Below are 18,819 nucleotides of genomic sequence, written 5' to 3'. Positions count from 1 at the left end.
CACAGAGAGGGGCGGGGCCAAGCCGCTGCGGACGCTTCTTCATTAATACACTGTCCGCTGTTGGTAAACAGGAAGAGGAGCTGGGAAACAGACTACCGATCACAGACAACAGCAGGATCGCTGAACAGATCCGTGCCAGAGGTGGGAAGTCACTGAGTACATTTACTCAAGTACTGTACCTAAAGGTAGGGTAGGTAAGAATGGAGAAACCAGCTCGAGTGCGCTAGAATTTGAAAGTACACAGCCGAAAAAAATCTGCCCCTTCCTTCAGACTTCCTTACGGAGCCCCTCCTCCAACACACACGAACGCGCACATGACCAATGAGGGCACGAGATACATTTGTGCACGAGATGGAAGGCTATGAAGATAGATATGGTGCAAAATGCGAGAGCGTGTAAAACCTGATGTGAGCACTTGCAGAAAATAAAATCTGAGCTTGTGTGCATACATTTACACTTGTATAAAATATCCACGTATCTGTGAACCAAATTTGAAGTCACAGAAGAAAAAAAAAGTTTTGTAGCTTGTAGAAAAAAAATGAACTTAGTGATAAAATGTTCACTTGCAGAAAAATATATTTTCCATTACAACTGCAACTTGGTTATTACAACCTCTCAAATCAGTCATTACAACTTCACGAATCTGCTCTGTGGCAGTATAAATCGACGAATCTGCGGCCTTGACTTTTGCTACACTTCTTGCGATGAATGTGTCGCTAAAGTAATTTTCACCTGTAGATGTGGGGGGAGGGAAGGGGTTGGAGCGAAGGGGCGGAGCTATTAGAACGACGAGATGCAAGCTCGGGTCAGTCACGCAGCCTACACACGGCGGCGTGCGTTGCCACTTGGCGGTGGGCATGTCTTGAGCTTGGGGAGTTAACGCGAGCAACGCGACCAACAACCAATCACATGAATCTCCCGTGTCTCCCCCGGATAAAAAGGCGTGTATGAATCTCACCATAGACATTCGTGTCTAAAAAGCGATTTTTAATTAATGTCTATGGTGCTATTTTATACAACATTCCATGCTGTTTAAATACTGTCTATGCCTGCTAGCTGTCCATTCAAACGAAGTACACTGGATATAAACTCCCCAAACAGGCGAAAACCTACCAGTTTCACCCACTGTCTCTGCCACCTCCCTCCATGCCTGGCTCCTCCGGTTTGTATCCCGGTAGGTGAACAGGGACTGAAAGCACCGGGTGATTCCCTACCGCTACGATTATTTTCTCCTACATTTTTTGGCATATGAGGAAATGAACTGCGGTCTGGCTCTCCCAGCATACACGCGGTTTGATTGGCTAGCGCTTGTACTGGCAGATTTGCATACGCGGGATTTGATTGGCTGACGCCTCCGCCTCAGCTTCAAAAGTAGAACATTGCTCTACTTTTGCAGCGAGCACCGCGAGAAAAGCTACGCTTTGCTCCCACAATGCAGTTCGGCGAAACGTGACGTCACCCCATTCAAAGTGAATGGGCAGAAGCGTTGAAGCGTCAACGCACGCCGCCGTGTGTAGGGGCCGTCACACAGCCATGTCAGGGGGACTGCATGTTGCTCCTTTCACACTAACGCGGTATATAACCCGGTTCCGGGGCCGGTTCGGAGCTTGTGCCTGATAAGCACCGGTTTTTCCTGTTCACGCCGCAGCGTGAAAAGGAAAACCGGTTCTTACCAAGCTCGAAAAAAGTGTCGGTCTAGTCTAGAGGCAAGAACCGCATACGTCACGCTTACGTCGGAGGGGGGCGAAATTAACCTGAACTAACAGTTTATGGAGAGTAAGGTAAATAAAAGTTGAAACAAGCACTAGCGCTGAGCAAAGTGACTACAACGCAACCACACACTTGTAAAAAAAACACTTTATAAAGTCAGGCAACACTAACCAGTAACCAGGCTTTGTGTGATTCTGTTTATTTGTACCTTACTTTGACCATCCGTTCGCTGTTATTGATCATTGTGGAGGGGGCAGACCAGGGCCGTCCCTCCCTACAGGCCGATCATGCAGGCTGCATGGGGCCTCACATTGCGCAGGGGGCCTCGCGCAGAGGGCCTCGGCTTATGAGCTTGGCTTGTGCGCAGTTCTCAGCGCACCCCCCTTACATAACAGTTAAAGTTTACAGCCTAAAAAACATGGAGCATTTTTTCCCCTTTTATTCATTTTTATGTGAATTTGCACATTTCATGGTGATGCTCAGCCTCTCCCCTTAAAGGTAGGGTAGGTAAGTTTGAGAAACCGGCTCGAGATCGCTAGAATTTGAAAATACACAACCGGAGAAAATCTGCCACTTCCTTATAGAGTCCCTCCTCCAACACACACAAACGCGCACATGACCAATGAGGGCACGAGATAAGTTTGTGCACAGATGGAAGGCTGACAGGCAGGTAGGCCATCCAGTTATTTTAGCCGGGCCGGCTAAAATGATTGGTCGTACTTTTTACAGTACTACGGCTTCCACAGATGACATTTTTTAATGGATTTTTTGTCAAAGCACTTCAGATATTCATTGCTATCGGGATGTTAAGAGCATTCCATGGAATATAACAAAAAGTGTATCTCGAGCCGGTTTCTCAAACTTACCTACCCTACCTTTAACTCCTAACAGTCATCATCATGTCAACCACAACACAGAGAAATACTGATAGAAATGCGTGTACAGTTGTTGATACATTGCTGACAGAGGGAACTACATTTGAATACAGATTTAAGAAATATCAGTTTTTGAGCATGTAATAAGCATGTTTTGTCTTGACTATATTACAACTATATTATAATAAAAATAATATAGTATTTATATTATTGAATTGATTATGATTATGATTATTATTATTAGTAGATAGTAGTTTATTTGCATGAATTATATTTTAATCTTTTTGAGGCTAGTATTTGGCAGGAAATGCAGACGTATTCACCTGTAAACGCATACTGAACGACATACATGCACATTTACCATTTACCTCACTGTATAAAAAAGTAACTGTGTTGATAATAATAATAAACAGGAATTATATTTGCAAAGTACTTTGTTTCCCCAAAAGAAATGTTCACTCCTGTCGGTTGGGGAGTGGGGGGCCTCATCTCACAATGTCGCTTGGGGCCCCAAATTGGCCAGGGACGGCCCTGGGGCAGACGTTTTGTTTTGTATTATAGCAGCTATCAGATACATGGGCTGCACAGGTTGTCATGTCTGACTATCACAAGTAGAATCATAATGAAAAATACGCCGGTAAAATGTGCCTGTAGAAAACGGTGTTACCGTTTAACTGGTGTCACTGGGAACTGGTGATATTCAACCCAGTCTCACGGCATTTCGTGTTATTAGTCACGAAATTAATTTAATCTATTGATTCGTGTTCACCAACACGATTTTCACATTTTTTTCGTGTCACACAGAACGATTTTAAATGCAATGTATTTCTATTGGTAGTATGTTTCGTGCCTGCAACACGTCTTTTTGTCCGGTCGGGTCTTGGAAGACCAGAAGCTGTGTGGTTCATAAAAACATGTTCTTACTCAATATCTTACCCTAAGCCTAAATTGTATAATGTCTGAGTTTTTTTGCCGTCAGTGAGGAAAAGAAATGGGGCTCAGAGCCTCAGAATACTGAAATCTGTATTTTATGTCATCTTTTTTTCCTTCTAATTTGTTATTATTTGGTGCAGGCACGAAACATACTACCAATATAAATACATTGCTTCTAAAATCGTTCTGTGTCAGAATACTTAAATCTGTATTTTTTTAAATGTCTTTTTCCTTCTAATTTGTTATTATTTACATTGCTTTTAAAATCGTTCTGTGTGACACGAAAAAAATGGCGAAATCGTGTTGGTGAACACGAATCAATAGATTAATTTTGTGACTATAACACGAAATGCCGTGAGACTGTGTTGTGATATTCTATAACGGTAGGAATGTGTCAGGAGCGTGTACTTTGAGGAGCCATTGTCGAATAACCAGGAAATACACATTTCGATCGCTTCTTCTGTCGTTTACATTCATCTTTTGGTATATTTGGCTGGATAGGAACACTTTGATGCACATTCAGTACCAGTGTGTGAGGTTGTGGTTGCGATGCCGATATCCGGACGCGTACAGCGAGGACTACAAAAAGACACATGAGGTGACTGGGGATGTCTGTTCAAAACATTGCACGCTTGAATAAATCATTTAAACCAGCTATTGTTGCCAGACTTATTACTGAATATCGTTCTTAATGTGATACCAAGTCCATCTGAGACCTGTGTACACCTTCAGACAGCCTACACGTGAAGCACACGTTGTTTACTCACAGTTTGAAAGCAGCGTGGAGAAGTCTTCAGCTGTGGAGCTGTGATCCGCCCAGGTTAAACTGTGTTTAATATTAAAGACTGTGTAGAAAATGAAATGTAGCTGTGATGAACAATGATGTCGTTTGAGTGAGCCACGAATCAATACGACATCATTGTTCATCACAGCTACATTTCATTTTCTACATTTGCTGTTGGGACTTGGGTTTGAGTCCAGCATGAACTTTTTAGTTATTTTCATGTCGATGGACACTGAATTATATTTTTGAATAGAGGATTCATAATGTTGTTTGCGGAGACCAAAATTAATGACCAAGCAGCATTTTAAAGTCTAAATATCCCTACACATGCACCAATGACATTTCTGCTCCTATCTTTGCAAGACGAGTAAACAGTCACATCTTATCTGGATAAGTGCTGCAAAGTGCAGAATACCATTTTGTTAAGGGATACATGTGTGTCGTATTAAATATTAATATTAAACATGATCGCTGGTAGATAGCCACAGAACAGAAGTCGTATCACAATTTAACCTGGGCGGATCACAGCTCCACAGCTGAAGACTTCTCCACGCTGCTTTCAAACTGTGAGTAAACAACGTGTGCTTCACTTGTAGGCTGTCGGTGTACACAGGTCTCAGATGGACTTGGTATCACATTAAGAACGATATTCAGTAATAAGTCTGGCAAAAATAACTGGTTTAAATGATTTATTCAAGCGTGCAATGTTTTGAACAGACATCCCCAGTCACCTCATGTGTCTTTTTGTAGTCCTCGCTGTACGCGTCCGGATATCGGCATCGCAACCACAACCTCACACACTGGTACTGAATGTGCATCAAAGTGTTCCTATCCAGCCAAATATACCAAAAGATGAATGTAAACGACAGAAGAAGCGATCGAAATGTGTATTTCCTGGTTATTCGACAATGGCTCCTCAAAGTACACGCTCCTGACACATTCCTACCGTTATAGAATATCACTAGTTCCCAGTGACACCAGTTAAACGGTAACAACGGCTTATGCCACAAGTTAAAGCAACAAGCAACAAGTAGCCTAGTCAATATAGTCAGTGTAGCTTCGGTTGCTATGCTAACATCACCCATTTTATACCAGAGAAACTTTCATAACAGCGTTGTGATGCCAAACAGCGTCAATTCATACTGAAACACATTCACTTATGGGGAATTGGGGATATTTATCAGCTGCTTGTGTGACAGTCAGACAGTGAATAGGCCTACTTTACAGCGGCCGCTGCTGTGAGTTAACGGGAGTCCAAACTCCAGTGGACGAGCAGCTGCAGCGGTCGGTAAATGCCGGCATACATGCCAACCTTTCCAAATCCAAAAGAGGTAGGTTTGCGCGCGGCAAATGTGCACGCCCAAATTAGGTAATCAGAACCCCAGTAATTACATGTATAAACCATGTATTTAACATATATTGCATCATTTTATGCATTTTTCAGAAAAAGTGGTAGTTTCGTAAACACTAAACAGTGACATCAACGACATGTTTGGTCTGTAAAATGCCCGAAAGGTAAAAGAATGGGAGATAAATATCCCAAAGTCTCCACATTTTATTATATTTTTAATGTGTTTCTGGTCCTCTTTCAGTTGCATTGTTGGAGAAGCCTGTGACATAAGATTTTCAACGACATAATTACTCTGTAGCTATGTTAGCTTGACAATAAAGAACCTTGAACCTTGAACCTTGACAGTGTAGATCAGGGGTGCCCAAACTTTTTTGAACCGAGAGCTACTTTTAAAGTTGCCAGTCTGCCGAGATCTACCAGTCCAAATAGAGAGGTGTAGCCATTACTGACAGCCTACTACCAGGTAAATACACACTTCTACTTGTATAAAACTGACCTTTGTACGATTAATACTTCATAAAATACTGCAGATCCTTTATCTTACCTCTTTCTAATCTACACACACACAAGTATTTAACTGAAGTTACACAACAGTGTTGTTGATACAGAGTTGGGAGTTTATTCACACGTCACATACCACAGTGGGTAATGTTTTCAAGAAACATTGAACAGTGCTGCCACATATGACACAGGAGAAAAAGAAAAGACTCTGAACCCTTTCTTTGCCATTATATAAAAATAGTGTTGCTACAAAAGTATAAATTAGGCTTACTAATAAGACAACTCAGATCTGAAGCTACACAGGAATCTGCTGCCAAAGTGCAATAAAAAAGACAAAATTAATAGAATCAAACCCTTTTCTTTTTTTTGCATTTTAGTAGAGTATAAAAAGAAATGCCTTTAAAATAGGATGCAAGCAACACTAGTTTCTGAATTGATAATAGACTATAATCAATTTAAACAGAACAGATCTTAACGTTTGCATTCTTATACCATTCTGTACAATAATTATAATGAATAAGTTCAAACAAACTAAAACTTACAGCTGATTAATAACGGTATCTAACTTGAGTTTTTATTATATCAAAAACCTGTTGAAATGCTACTGTTATTTTTACTGTCCCCAAAAAGCGCGTCGGCAGCCTCCAGGAATGCTTCTTTCACAACTTCGCCGTCTTTGAAAGACTTCATGTGTTTGGCAAGAACGTGACTGACACGATAAGACGCTATGGTAGCAGCCTTGCTCTTGTTGTTGGGCCTGGTGAAAATGGACTGCTGTGCATTTAGCTGTCCTTTCAGGTCCCTCACCTTTTGGGAGCGTAGGGCAGAATTAGGAGGGAATTCCGTCTCGTAGCGTTTGTGCACTGTTTTGAAATGCCGCTCCTAAATTACCCTTCTTCGGTAAAGCCACGCTCGCATTGCAGATGAGACAGATGGACTTTGAATTGGAATAGATACAAAAATAATCATCCTCCCCACTCGGAGTGAAAATTATATATTTTGGGCTCTTTTGCTTCTGCCATAATTGTGGTCTTGTGTGTGCGGACTGCACAGCAAACTAGTGCCCACTGCCCACTGCCTACCAGCCACGCCCCGATACATGGGGTCACACCAATCACAAAGCTTTGATGCGTTCAAGTGCATTATTCTGGCACAGGAAGATTATGTTATAGGACATTAACGATAAAACAGAATATTGTTCTATTTTTAGACACATCTCGCGATCGACTGAAACACAGAGGACTGTTTGTATGATGGGATCACAGACACGCTGCAAACGGTGTCCGCCAAAAGTCGAGTCCAGTGTCTATGTAGTGTCATTTTTATTTGTTATAGTTTGGGAAGATTGAAAATCGGTAGGGAGAGTCAGCTAAATCGGTAGGCGGTAGAAACATGTCAAAAGCGGTAGACTACCGCCCAAATCGGTAGGGTTGGCAGCTATGAATGCCGCTGTAACACATTAATAAACAATGAACCACGGCACTCTGGAGAAAAGTATAAGAACTAGTTATTTAATTAAATCTGGCTTCGTATGATTAAAAGTAACACGATCATCGACCCGACGCAGTCCCCCATTGTTGTTGTTGTTGTGAGCGAAGCACGGAGCTAGAACGGGAGCTGCGTTGGTGTGAAAGGGGCAACAGTAGTATTTGCTAAATACCGAGGTCCAAACATGCTAGGGGGGTTCGGGGGTGTACTCCCCCGTGATTTTTGGGATTTTCATGATCTTGTTAGGTGCTTTTTAAGTCCTGTGGGGGGTCACAAATGGATAATATATTGATTTCAAACCATGTCAGTGGGCTGCAGCATAAATTATTTTTGAAAGTGTAATGCATAAGAATCAGTTGATTGTTACTATGAATGATCTGGACATGCAGAAGAGGCTAAAATGATCACATAACATTGTCAACATTCATTTTCCATGTCTCTCCTTTCCATAACCTGCAGCCTCTCTTCCATCTTCTTTAGTCTCTCTGTCTTCTTCCTGTTCATTACTCTCTCTGTCCTCTACTCTTTCTCTTTGTTCAATCTCTCCCTCGTTGTTCACTTTTTGCTCCTCCTCACTTCTCGCTCCTGCCAGTGAATTAAAAGCAATTCAGCAATTTAGTTCATTTCACTTGTTTGCATTCTTTTTAAAATACAAATCTGTTTTGTTTGATTCTCAAAAGAGAACAAAGATGTAAGCAAATTGTGTTTTATACAATTGTATGTTATGACATCATAACTGCAATAGATGTATGTTGTTAAAAGTATGCCTATTGTCTATATTGTAAATGAAGATAGATAGATAAATAGATAGATAGATAGATAGATAGATGGATAGATAAATAGATAGATGGATAGATAAATAGATAACTAGATAGATAGATGGATGGATAGATAGATAGATAGATAAATAAATAGATAGATAGATAAATAAATAGATACATAGATAGATAGATAGATAGATAGATAGATAGATAAATAGATAACTAGATAGATAGATGGATGGATAGATAGATGGATAGATGGATAGATAGATAGATGGATAGATAGATAGATAGATAAATAGATAGATAGATGGATAGATAGATAGATAGATAGATAGATAGATAAATAAATAGATAGATAGATAGATAGATGGGGTTATTAAGCCTACATTCTTTTGTGTGACTGTACCTGCAGTTCCTCCCTGACTTCCATCACTTTCTCTCTCTCTCTTTCTCTCTGCCTGTCCTGTCTCTTCCTTACCAAAGCTGAGCTTCGACTGAAGTATTCTTTTCATTATATCTGAGTCAGTGTAAAAAGAAAACAATACAATGTTATATCTTCAATGTTTTACTCAAATTGAAATGAAAGAAAAGCATTACAACGTTTGTTAAAAGGTAATCCTTCTGACATTGGATGAATGAAATTAACTGTAGCTCTCTAGCTAGTTTATTCACGCAATTTAAACCAAAGTAGCCTATAGCTGCAATATAAGTTAGTGTGCATGTTGTCGGACGTCCACTGACTAACGTAGAGCGTTCACACAGGATCTGCTGGTCATATGATGTCCTGATGAACAGAAACACAAGCAGCCCGCTGGACTCAGATCTCTAGATACCTCATCACTCCTCCGCTGCTCCGATACAAGTCCGGGCTGCCGAGGTTTGTTGATACATGTCGTCTTCTTCTGTTTGCTTTAATCGAGGCTACGTAGTTATGCAGCGCCCCCATCGGCAGTAAATGGAAGTACTACAAAGAACCCCGTTTAGTGCAGTTATTTCACAAGTTTTTTTATACGCAGCTCGGAAATAATTACCGAGGTCCGGACCTCTGTGACCTCAATGGTGGATACGGCCCTGGTAGTCAGTAGTCACTTGTGTAACCCGAGCATGCGCCTCGCCGTTCCGATAGCTCCGCCCCTTCGCTCCAACCCCCGATCCCCCCACATCTACAGGTGAAAATTACTTTAGCGACACATTCATCGCAAGAAGTGTAGCAAAAGTCAAGGCCGCAGATTCGTCGATTTATACTGCCACAGAGCAGATTCGTGAAGTTGTAATGACTGATTTGAGAGGTTGTAATAACCAAGTTGCAGTTGTAATTGGAATATATATTTTTCTGCAAGTGAACATTTCATCACTAAGTTCATTTTTTTCTACAAGCTACAAAACTTTTTTTTTTCGTCTGTGACTTCAAATTTGGTTCACAGATACGTGGATATTTTTATACAAGTGTAAATGTATGCACACAAGCTCATATTTTTTTCCTGCAAGTGCTCACATCAGGTTTTACAAGCTTTCGCATTTTGCACCATACCTTCATAGAAGGCTGACAGGCAGGTAGGCCATCCAGTTATTTTAGCTGGGCCAGCGCCACGGCTTCCACAGATGAATTTTTTTAATGTATTTATTGTCAAAGCATTTAATGTATTCATTGCTATCGGGATGTTAAGAGCATTCCATGGAATATAACAAAAAGTGTTTCTGAAGTGAATTACCTACCCCATCTTTAAGTACATTGTTGAGATACTTACTTTACTTGGGTATTTACATTTTTGCTACTTCGTATCTTCTACCCCACTACAGTTCAGAGGTAAATTATGTACTTTTACTCCACTACATTTATACCTTTAGTTACTTTACAGATTTGGATTAATGATGTGAACTAGAAAATGCATTTCCTGCAGAAAATGCGTGTGAATGCTGTAAACTGTGAACATTTGTGGCGGAATTTAGCTGAAAATGCAGAAAAAGCTGAATATGTTATCAGTTGAATGATCTCTGTAGCTGCTTTTAGCTACAGAAACCAAGTAAGTGTGTTGCTGAACTTAGTGGAGAAATGCAGAAAAGTGAAATGATTTGAATCAAAATTGTTACAGCTCAAATGCATTGCAATGACTTTGTTGAACACTTGAAAGTGAAATGTTAAACTGGAAGAGTATGAAAAATAGTGAAGAAACTTAATATTTAAAATTAAAGGTTTAAAAAAGGTATAAACAACAACATGTATAACCTCAATGTCCTGAAATAGCTGAATAAGTTAATAGTTGAATGGTTTATAGCTGAAAGTAGGCTGAAGGAGTTAGATATTAAATGTAAGTAGTAGTGAATGAATGTTTACAAACACCTGTGTGTGTAGGCCCAGAGATCAAAGGTTACCATGGTGACTACGTTATTAAACACCTGTGTGCGTGAGCCCAGAGATCAAAGGTTTCCATGGAGATGTGCAGTGAAAGGAGAGCCTTTCAATTGTTCTGAATGAGAGATAAACCTCTTGCATTTCTAACTTTTGTTGAAAAAAAAAAAAGACAAACCTCCAGTGTTTGTGTGTGCGTGTACCAGTCTGTCTGTGGGCGTGTGTGCTCTGATTAGATGATGTCACTCAGGTGTGTGGCCCCAATCTGCTCAGCAACACCATGGCAACCAACTGCAGCACTGAATCCCATTAAGAATGCATTGAGGATTATATCTGACAATTTTGCCACCTGTTCAAAAACTATGGCTCCTATAAAAAAAATACCAGACCGTGAGCATCAGGGAACCCCAATGAACTGATATATGTTTGTTTTTTTGGTTTTGTGTGTAAAATGTGGAGATGGGAGCAGTTTGTTTAAAGTTTACTTCTCTCTAGTCTGAAGAAAGATCAGAAAAAAATTAACATGGGAGTCTATTGGGAGCTAGGTGGAGTTTTTGACAAGTTTTTGTCTCTTCATGTCCTCAAGAGGCATTTTGTTTAATTTCTTTTCTTAATTTCTTTTAATTTTTCAACGTAGGAGAGGTTTTCCTACGTTTTTCATGAAAAATGATGTCCAAGGAGTGTAGGGTTTGGGAATTATGGCAGGTTTAAAAAAATGTTTTGGCCGAATTTCAAGCACTCCACTCTGTTTTGAGATAAAAGCACTCTAGACTTAACGAGCTGCGCAATACATACTAATGTTAAAATCTGAAGAAGGCCTCTTTACCAAGCTCCAAACTAAGTTAAATATCTCAAAAAGTGTAAAAGATATGATAAATCTGAAGAACAAGTTTTATAGCTGAATGTCTTGTGATCATTTTAATAGTTGGAATGAAGTCTCTAGCCGGAAGTATGTGGAAGCAGCAGCATTTGGCGCAAGGTGTAGGTAAAAGAGGATTTGAAGGTTCCTCCCATTGAGTTACATGTTAAAAAAGAGTTTAAAAAGCTGAATATTTCAAAAAACAATTGAAAAAGTTGAAAGTTTCCTATCATGTGCTGAAAAGGCTGAACATTTTGATATTTGAATGGTTTCTGTAGCTGAAAGTATGCTGAAGTTATTCAACGGCAAAATATTGGTTGAAATAAGAGGAAGAATAAAGATTTGAAGAACTATAGTGGAATACTGTAAACAGCATTCGCACTAATAAGAAGAAGAAGAAGAAGATATAAAGATTTGAAGAACTAGTGGAATGCTGTTGCACAGCATTCGCACTAAATATAATCAAGTGTTAAATCAGACTTTAGTTCCACCTGGAGTAAATTCACAAGCTACCCTGCAGTATACAAAGTCATTCAAACTAGCTGCACCTTTACCAGCTTTGAGAACACTTTCATGATCAATCATTATAAAACATCATATATATTATTCTGAAATGGACAATGACTACTTTTGGTACTTTAACTATGTTTTGATGCTATATGACTTTTACATCCTCAGCCATTGTACACATTGATTAAGGCTATTTTTTATTAGGCTACATTCAATTTGAATCATTTCCAGGCTTGTGTATAAATCGCACCCTTTTTAAACATGAGGCTAGCAACTGGCATCACTATTGAGTATTGTTCAAATGATATGTACGGATTTGATTGCAGAGCTTTCATTTGAGCAAATGAAGAGAGCAGATTGAAATGTCTAACTCCACCTAACTTTTACCATTATGTGGATACCTTCCCATGATTAGCCTATTTGAGGAGCAATATTTTGGCCCCATGCAAAAATGTGTACAACTCTTTGTCTTTGTGTTGTTTCCACGTCTGAAATTGTGTCACCATGATTCTGGTGTGCAGTGTGCAAACCCACCCGCATGTCGGTTGTTAAATAAAATATTGTACAAATATATATAAATATTTATATGTTTTTGTGTGTGTGTGTGTTAGACCCACTATGGTTCAGCGTCAGCTCTGCTCTCTGGAGCAGCTGAGGATCTCAGAGTTTGGCCGTCCTTTTCCACGACATGGCCTTCAGCTCCTGTTCTGGTTTGCCAACCACTGTGTGACCTGTGAAGTTATTAACTTTGTGCTCATCATGAAGGTAAGAATAGATTAGATAACACGTTAAACTGTAAGCCATTTTTATGCACCATTATACTTCAAAGCAAATTCAAAACCTTCTTGTAATAAACCTGATTCAGATTCAGACATTTTGGCTCTGATTAACCTTGTAGTGTGTTCATTCTTCCTATTTTTCTCTTGTTATATGCGTTTTTTATCTGTAATGAGCAATTTAGCTGTAGTACACATATTGTTGCACCATTTCAGAAATAATAATATTGATTGTCATTGCCTGTAGTATATTCCACTGTGCTCATACAGTACTAGTCCCCAGCAAGGCTACCATTTAGTTTAAGAGAATGTATGGCTAATGTTACAGCAGTAATATTGTTCATTTCTAATTCAATGAATGTGTAGACTTTATGTATCTAAAGTGACCAGAGTGTGTTACTACAGCTGGTGTCAGACTGTCATCCAGAGAGAGGTATCTACGGCTTCCACCTGTTTGGCAATATGGAGGAACTTCTGCCTGTCCTGAACAGAAACTGTAAGAGTAAGAGACAGGTGAGTGATGTAGTTGTTTTTTGTTTGTCCTAAAGGCACTTCAACAAGTTTACTCTCACTTGTATCGTTTTTGTGAAAACTGGCATATAATGTGTTCTGTGCTTTTGGAGGAGGCAAATTCATTTAAAATTATCTTTCTTTCGTTAACTAAGTTTGTGTCAGGATTGAGCATGGCAGCATGGATAAAGGCTTAAACTGAGAATTACCTTAACACTGACAGAAAACCAGAACTTAAATACATACAAGAACAATCAAGAAGACAAGACAGGGGAGGGAAAACACAAAGGCACCAGGTGAACAGAATCAGATGATCAGATAGGAGGGAAAACAGGAAAACACAGACAGACTGTGACACTTCAAAATCAAACAGAAAGCAGCATTACATTCTGCAGCTAAAATTAATTCCTGAGGTAAAAGCTCAAATTAGCATTGATTTGCAACCCTGTTACTAAGATGGAAGCACAGTTAATTGCTATCTGCTGGGCATTGCTGCCTGTCGCACCATCGGACCAGGTGCAGGGTCCTCAGCTGGGAGCCAACCTTCACAGATGTTTCGCCCCTTTAATCTCAGAACATCTCTAGGTGGTGGGGCAATGAAGGCAGTGGTTGGAAGATGTAAATCCCGTTCATTCCGACAGCTTTGAGGAATCATTGGGTGGATTTTCCAGCAAAGCCTCTGACTTCCACTGGATAGGTGGATGCCTTCTTCCCAGCTGCAGCGCATGCCTCAGAGAGCTTGCTGTATTTGTCCTTCTTCCTTTCAAAGGCTGCATGCCTTTCCCACAAGGGAAAGTGAGCTTGACCGTGATCACTGACTGGCATTGGTACAGGGTGAACTGGTAGCTCCAGACCTTTCATTTCCCGCGAAAGTGGCTTTGATCTATCATCCCTAGCCCTTCAGGGGGCTGCGACATGTCAGAGGAAGACATGTGTTTGTCTGAGAGATCAGTATACAGCCTCCCAAGACTTTGCACAGTCTGCTCTGCCAATAGCAGAATCTGATCTCTGTCGACAGAGAAGGTTTGATCTTCATCCTTGCCCAAGTGAGGAGCTCTTCCAGCCTTAGCAGGAGTCTGTTTGTGCAAGCCGCTGTCTGCAGGAGGGTGGTGACATCTTCCATGTAGATGGGCGCAGACGAGACAAGGACCTGATGTGGTGTGGGTGTGTGGGGCATCGGCGAGCAAACAGTGGACAGTGAAACACACAGAGACGTGGGCGTTTCAGAAACCCAGGTCGTCGCACGCATCTCTGCTTGTCTAGCAGACATCTCTCAGTGGATGTCTGCTCACCACCTCAAGCTCAACCTTGACAAGACTGATCTGCTTTTTCTTCCTGGAAAAGATTGTCCCACTCTTGACCTAACAAGAGTTAGGTCAACATCGGCACCTCTGTTGTTTCCCCGACTCAGACTGCAAGGAATCTGGGTGTGACCCTAGATAACAAACTGTCCTTCACTGCAAACATCGCTGCAACAACCCAGATACACTCTTTACAACATCAGGAGGATACGTCCCCTCCTGACCCAGAAAGCGACGCAGCTTCTGGTCCAGGCTCTCGTCATCTCACGCCTAGACTACTGCAACTCCCTCCTGGCTGGTCTACCTGCATGTGCCATCCGACCTCTGCAACTCATCCAGAATGCAGCAGCTCGTCTGGTCTTCAACCTTCCTAAATGTTCCCACACCACACCGCTCCTCCGCTCCCTTCACTGGCTTCCAGTAACTGCTAGAATCCACTTCAAGACACTGGTACTTGCGTACCATGCTGTGAATGGATCTGGCCCTTCCTACATCCAGGACATGGTTAAACTGTACACCCCAGCACGTGCACTCATTTTAAGTTTTAAGTCATGGATGTTTAAAGTTTAACTTCTTCATATTTGTCTAACATGATAGTTCACTATTCAATCATTAAGTATGACGCGCTGCGCGGTCAGTACGCTTGTCCATGTTTGTGATTGGTCAAATGTTGATAACCCCGCCCCTTTCACGTGAACGCGCTCTCAGCCGGACAGAGAAACCCTGGGTTGATTTACCGAGTTGATAACCAGCGTCGTAGGACCGTTTAGCGAGATCTCGTTTGTTAGGGTTAGTTAAGCCAGATAACTCAAACATATACAGGGTCTGTTGAACTGGCTTCGTCGTACAGGCCACCGCTTAGGCTGAAAAAGAAAAGGCCAGCAGTGAGTGGTTTACAGGCTTCTTAAAACGGCACCCTACACTCTCTCTCAGAAAACCAAAGGCAACTAGCCTTGCCAGGGCAAATGCTTTTAACAAGGATAATGTCAAGTCTTTCTTTGACAATCTGGAGAAGGTGCAGAGATTCCCTGGGACCAGGGGACATCTGGAATATGGATGAGACTGGTGTGACGACAGTTCAAAAACCAGACCGTTTGGTTGCCAGGCGTTGGTTTAAACAGGTAGGGTCACTTACATCTGGTAAAAGAGGTAATCTATTGACACTAGCTTGTGCAGTCTCAGCAACAGGGAACAGTATTCCCCCATACTTCATATTTCCTCGGGTGCACTTCCGTGATCACTTCCTGAACAATGGGCCGCGTCCGGTGCAGCCGCGCTCGTGGCCGGCGTGCCCGCACTCGCTGCGCCCAGTGTAGCCGTGCCCGTGCCTGTTTTGCCCGCAGCAGCGGTGCCAGGCGGGTTTGTGTTTGGTCCCATGATGGCAGTTAAAGCCGCAATGTTTGTGGGGATTAATCTGAAAGCAGTTGTGGAGGCTGAAGCTCAGGTCAGGGCTGGATGCAGAGAGGGTGTGATGGAGTGCTCAGAGCAGGAGCTGCAGGTTGTCTCTGGGACAGTGATGCAGAGCAGGGGGGGAAATCAGCTGGTTATGATGGAGTAGATATGGAGTCTGACTCTGAATCGGATAGTGTCTCCGTATCTGGAAGGCTTGGGATGGATAAACACCTTTTCCTAATCAGGACGACTGAAGCTGACCTGACTGATAAATGTTCTGCCCTAGGCGAGATTTTCCTCTCTCTCTCTCTCTCTCTCTCTCTCTCTCTCTCTCTCTCTCTCTCTCTCTCTCTCTCTCTCTCTCTCTCTCTCTCTCTCTCTCTCTCTCTCTCTCTCTCTCTCTCTCTCTCTGCCTTTTAACTCCAAGATGTATTAACTAAATAATGTCTGTCTTTTTTGCATGGGGTTATTCTTTTCTGGGCCACCTTCCAAAGTTCTCCTTGCCTTATTCACAGACTATGCTGCCAAAGAGGTTGAGTTTAGAGTGCTGCCTGCTAGGGTGTTTTGGAGGATGGGTGTAAGCTCTGCTCAAAGCCATGCCTTCTTGCCACTCGTGCTGGCCACTTAACTTTGGCTTTACGGGACGGCTTCTCCTCTGGTGTTACACCTCTTGTGAGTTTGCTGCTTGCAAGCACACTATGATGACTCAGTTGAGGGCTCTGCACCTGCTGGTGGTGGTGCACTTCCTGCTGGGTAAACTGGTGTAAGTCTTCTATCTCACCATCTGCAATTGTGGGCTTAGCAGCAATGTGGTGCTCAACCGGACTCTGAGTCCTCCTTGTTTCACCTGCTAATGCAGTGCATGTTACTATAATTTGAGTAATTACAGTTGCATATAATGCAGTTCAATTTATCGTCTCTAGTCAAGTTAAATGTTTAGATATAATCTGGCATAATATACATGTTTTAAAAGTGTTCCTCTATTCCCCCAGAATACAAATTGCTTTTTGTTGTGGTTGGCACCAGGGAGCCTAAGCATTTAAGGGTTGCAACAATTCACCCGTCCTCCATCTCTGGAATGATCGTAACAGCTTGTAAATCTGCGTCTATCATCCTGGCATCTACTGTTCCTGCTGACCGATACTGTAGCAGGAACTACACATTTACAGTTGCGGCTGGTGTTATCCCATCACAAAATTTGCTCTATAGATTTTTTTCTCTCACACAATTCTTGAAGTACAATACTAAAGAGTTTAGAGCAACCCTTTATTTGGATTTTTTTTTAATCGAAATGCTTCTTCATGTACCACAACTCTTGAGTAATTATTCTCTTCAAGCCATACATCCATCTATACTCAATGCAACAGTCCACTAGCCTGCCTTTATTCTACCAGCCATCTGATTCAAATGCAGCTGTTAATTCTGTTTCCCTCTATCTCTGTCTCTCTCTAGGTTTTGTACTTTGCAGTTGGCAACCTGAACACAGATACGTACCCAGGGTCTGCCAACCTCCCCACATATGTGAGGGAAAATTATGTTTGTGAAGGTAACATTGGTGATATCAATCTAGATCGCATTATCGTCAGTTACCAGTTGCGAACCAGGGTGGTAGAGAGAGTGTATGTCACGGAGCATGACAGAGCTGCCTTCGGGAGGTTCAGCACTCACGGGACTTTTGAAATCCACCCTGAACTGATTCAAGCCCTGCAGAGCCCACAGGCAGACCTCACCACCTTTCTCTCCCGGACAGGCTACTGGGGAGATATACAGGTGGTTCAAGCAAATGATATAGAAGAGATTTACTACCCAGAACCTTCAGCCCAGCAAATGTCCAACATAATGCAGAACTACAGTGGATCCACAGCGAGAGCAGAGCGTCGGGGATTATCTACATGTGAGCAAGGTCTCAATAAAATTGAATATTGAAACCAGTGGACATTAAGTCTATTATTGTAGTTGTATATGTGCATGTTATTGTTTTACTTTGCCCATGTTTTCATATAGGAAATAAATATATATATATATATATATATATATATATAATTAATGCTGCTTGACGTTATGTGAATTTCTATTTCTAGATGTTGATTCAGTCAAGAAGAAAAAAGAAGGTGGTGGCGTCAGCTTTGTCAAGATTCTCCTCAGTGCTGGAATGCTCTACTTGGCAGCCAAATGTTTCGGCTGGCTGAGGAGCTGGGGGAGGCTGGGCCCAGATGAAAACACTCTCCGGAAAATTCTATCACACCATCATGTCATGCTGGATTATGTGTACTAGGAATTTAGGGTAAAGCATGTATTAGAGCACTTTACCATGAACAAGTCTCCTCAGTCAGAAGCAACACAACTCTTTCTGACACTTTATTAAAGGAAACCTATCATGCTATATTTAAATGATATATTGTAGGGCCATACCTATATAAGGTATATTTATACGTTTCTGTTTTCAAAATACCAAACAGATCATGCATTTTAGCCATGCCTCATTTCGCTCTATGTGCTGTTTGCTGTCTACGGGTCTGATTCTGCTGACCACGCCCCCCTGCAGGAGAGGGGAGCCGTGCTCTGATCAGCTGCTGGGCTGTCAGAAGAGGGGGAGAAAAAGAGATCTCCGTCCTCCGTGTTATTATAGGCCTATAGAGTCGTTATTCATTTGTTTTAAAGCTCAATAAATAACAAAGAAGACCTTTGACCGGCACTTTTCAAATTTTGTCCGGA

General features: G+C 41.6%; 1 protein-coding gene across 5 annotated transcripts; it reads left to right on the top strand.

Moving 5' to 3' along the window:
- Positions 1 to 27: 27 nt before the first annotated feature.
- Positions 28 to 18,519, top strand: LOC117474906. 5 transcript variants are annotated; one of them, XM_034120936.1, is made up of 6 exons: positions 135 to 185; positions 12,737 to 12,890; positions 13,307 to 13,414; positions 17,557 to 17,650; positions 17,855 to 18,007; positions 18,186 to 18,519. In XM_034120936.1, exons 2-6 carry the CDS (start codon positions 12,744 to 12,746, stop codon positions 18,377 to 18,379), a joined length of 696 nt encoding a protein of 231 aa, XP_033976827.1. In that variant the 5' UTR covers positions 135 to 185; positions 12,737 to 12,743; the 3' UTR covers positions 18,380 to 18,519. The 5 variants fall into 5 exon arrangements, with proteins under 5 accessions (XP_033976824.1, XP_033976827.1, XP_033976826.1 ...); XM_034120933.1 differs by having other exon boundaries at positions 28 to 141; positions 17,557 to 18,007; XM_034120935.1 differs by having other exon boundaries at positions 17,557 to 17,998.
- The last annotated feature ends 300 nt before the right edge of the window (positions 18,520 to 18,819 follow it).

The sequence above is a fragment of the Trematomus bernacchii genome, unplaced genomic scaffold, assembly GCF_902827165.1.
Source record: "Trematomus bernacchii unplaced genomic scaffold, fTreBer1.1, whole genome shotgun sequence".
Taxonomy (NCBI): Eukaryota; Metazoa; Chordata; class Actinopteri; order Perciformes; family Nototheniidae; genus Trematomus; species Trematomus bernacchii.
The sequence above is the reverse complement of the archived record's forward strand: the minus strand, read 5'-3'. Positions and strand labels throughout refer to the sequence as shown.

What these genes read in the sequence shown, in the direction of transcription:
- LOC117474906 (XM_034120933.1), top strand. Translation starts at nt 12,744, where the DNA reads ATGGTTCAGCGTCAGCTCTGCTCTCTGGAGCAGCTGAGGATCTCAGAG. An exon ending in ACTTTGTGCTCATCATGAAG is followed by an intron (nt 12,891 to 13,306) that starts GTAAGAATAGAT and finishes GTGTTACTACAG; the next exon opens with CTGGTGTCAGACTGTCATCC. An exon ending in ACTGTAAGAGTAAGAGACAG is followed by an intron (nt 13,415 to 17,556) that starts GTGAGTGATGTA and finishes GTCTCTCTCTAG; the next exon opens with GTTTTGTACTTTGCAGTTGG.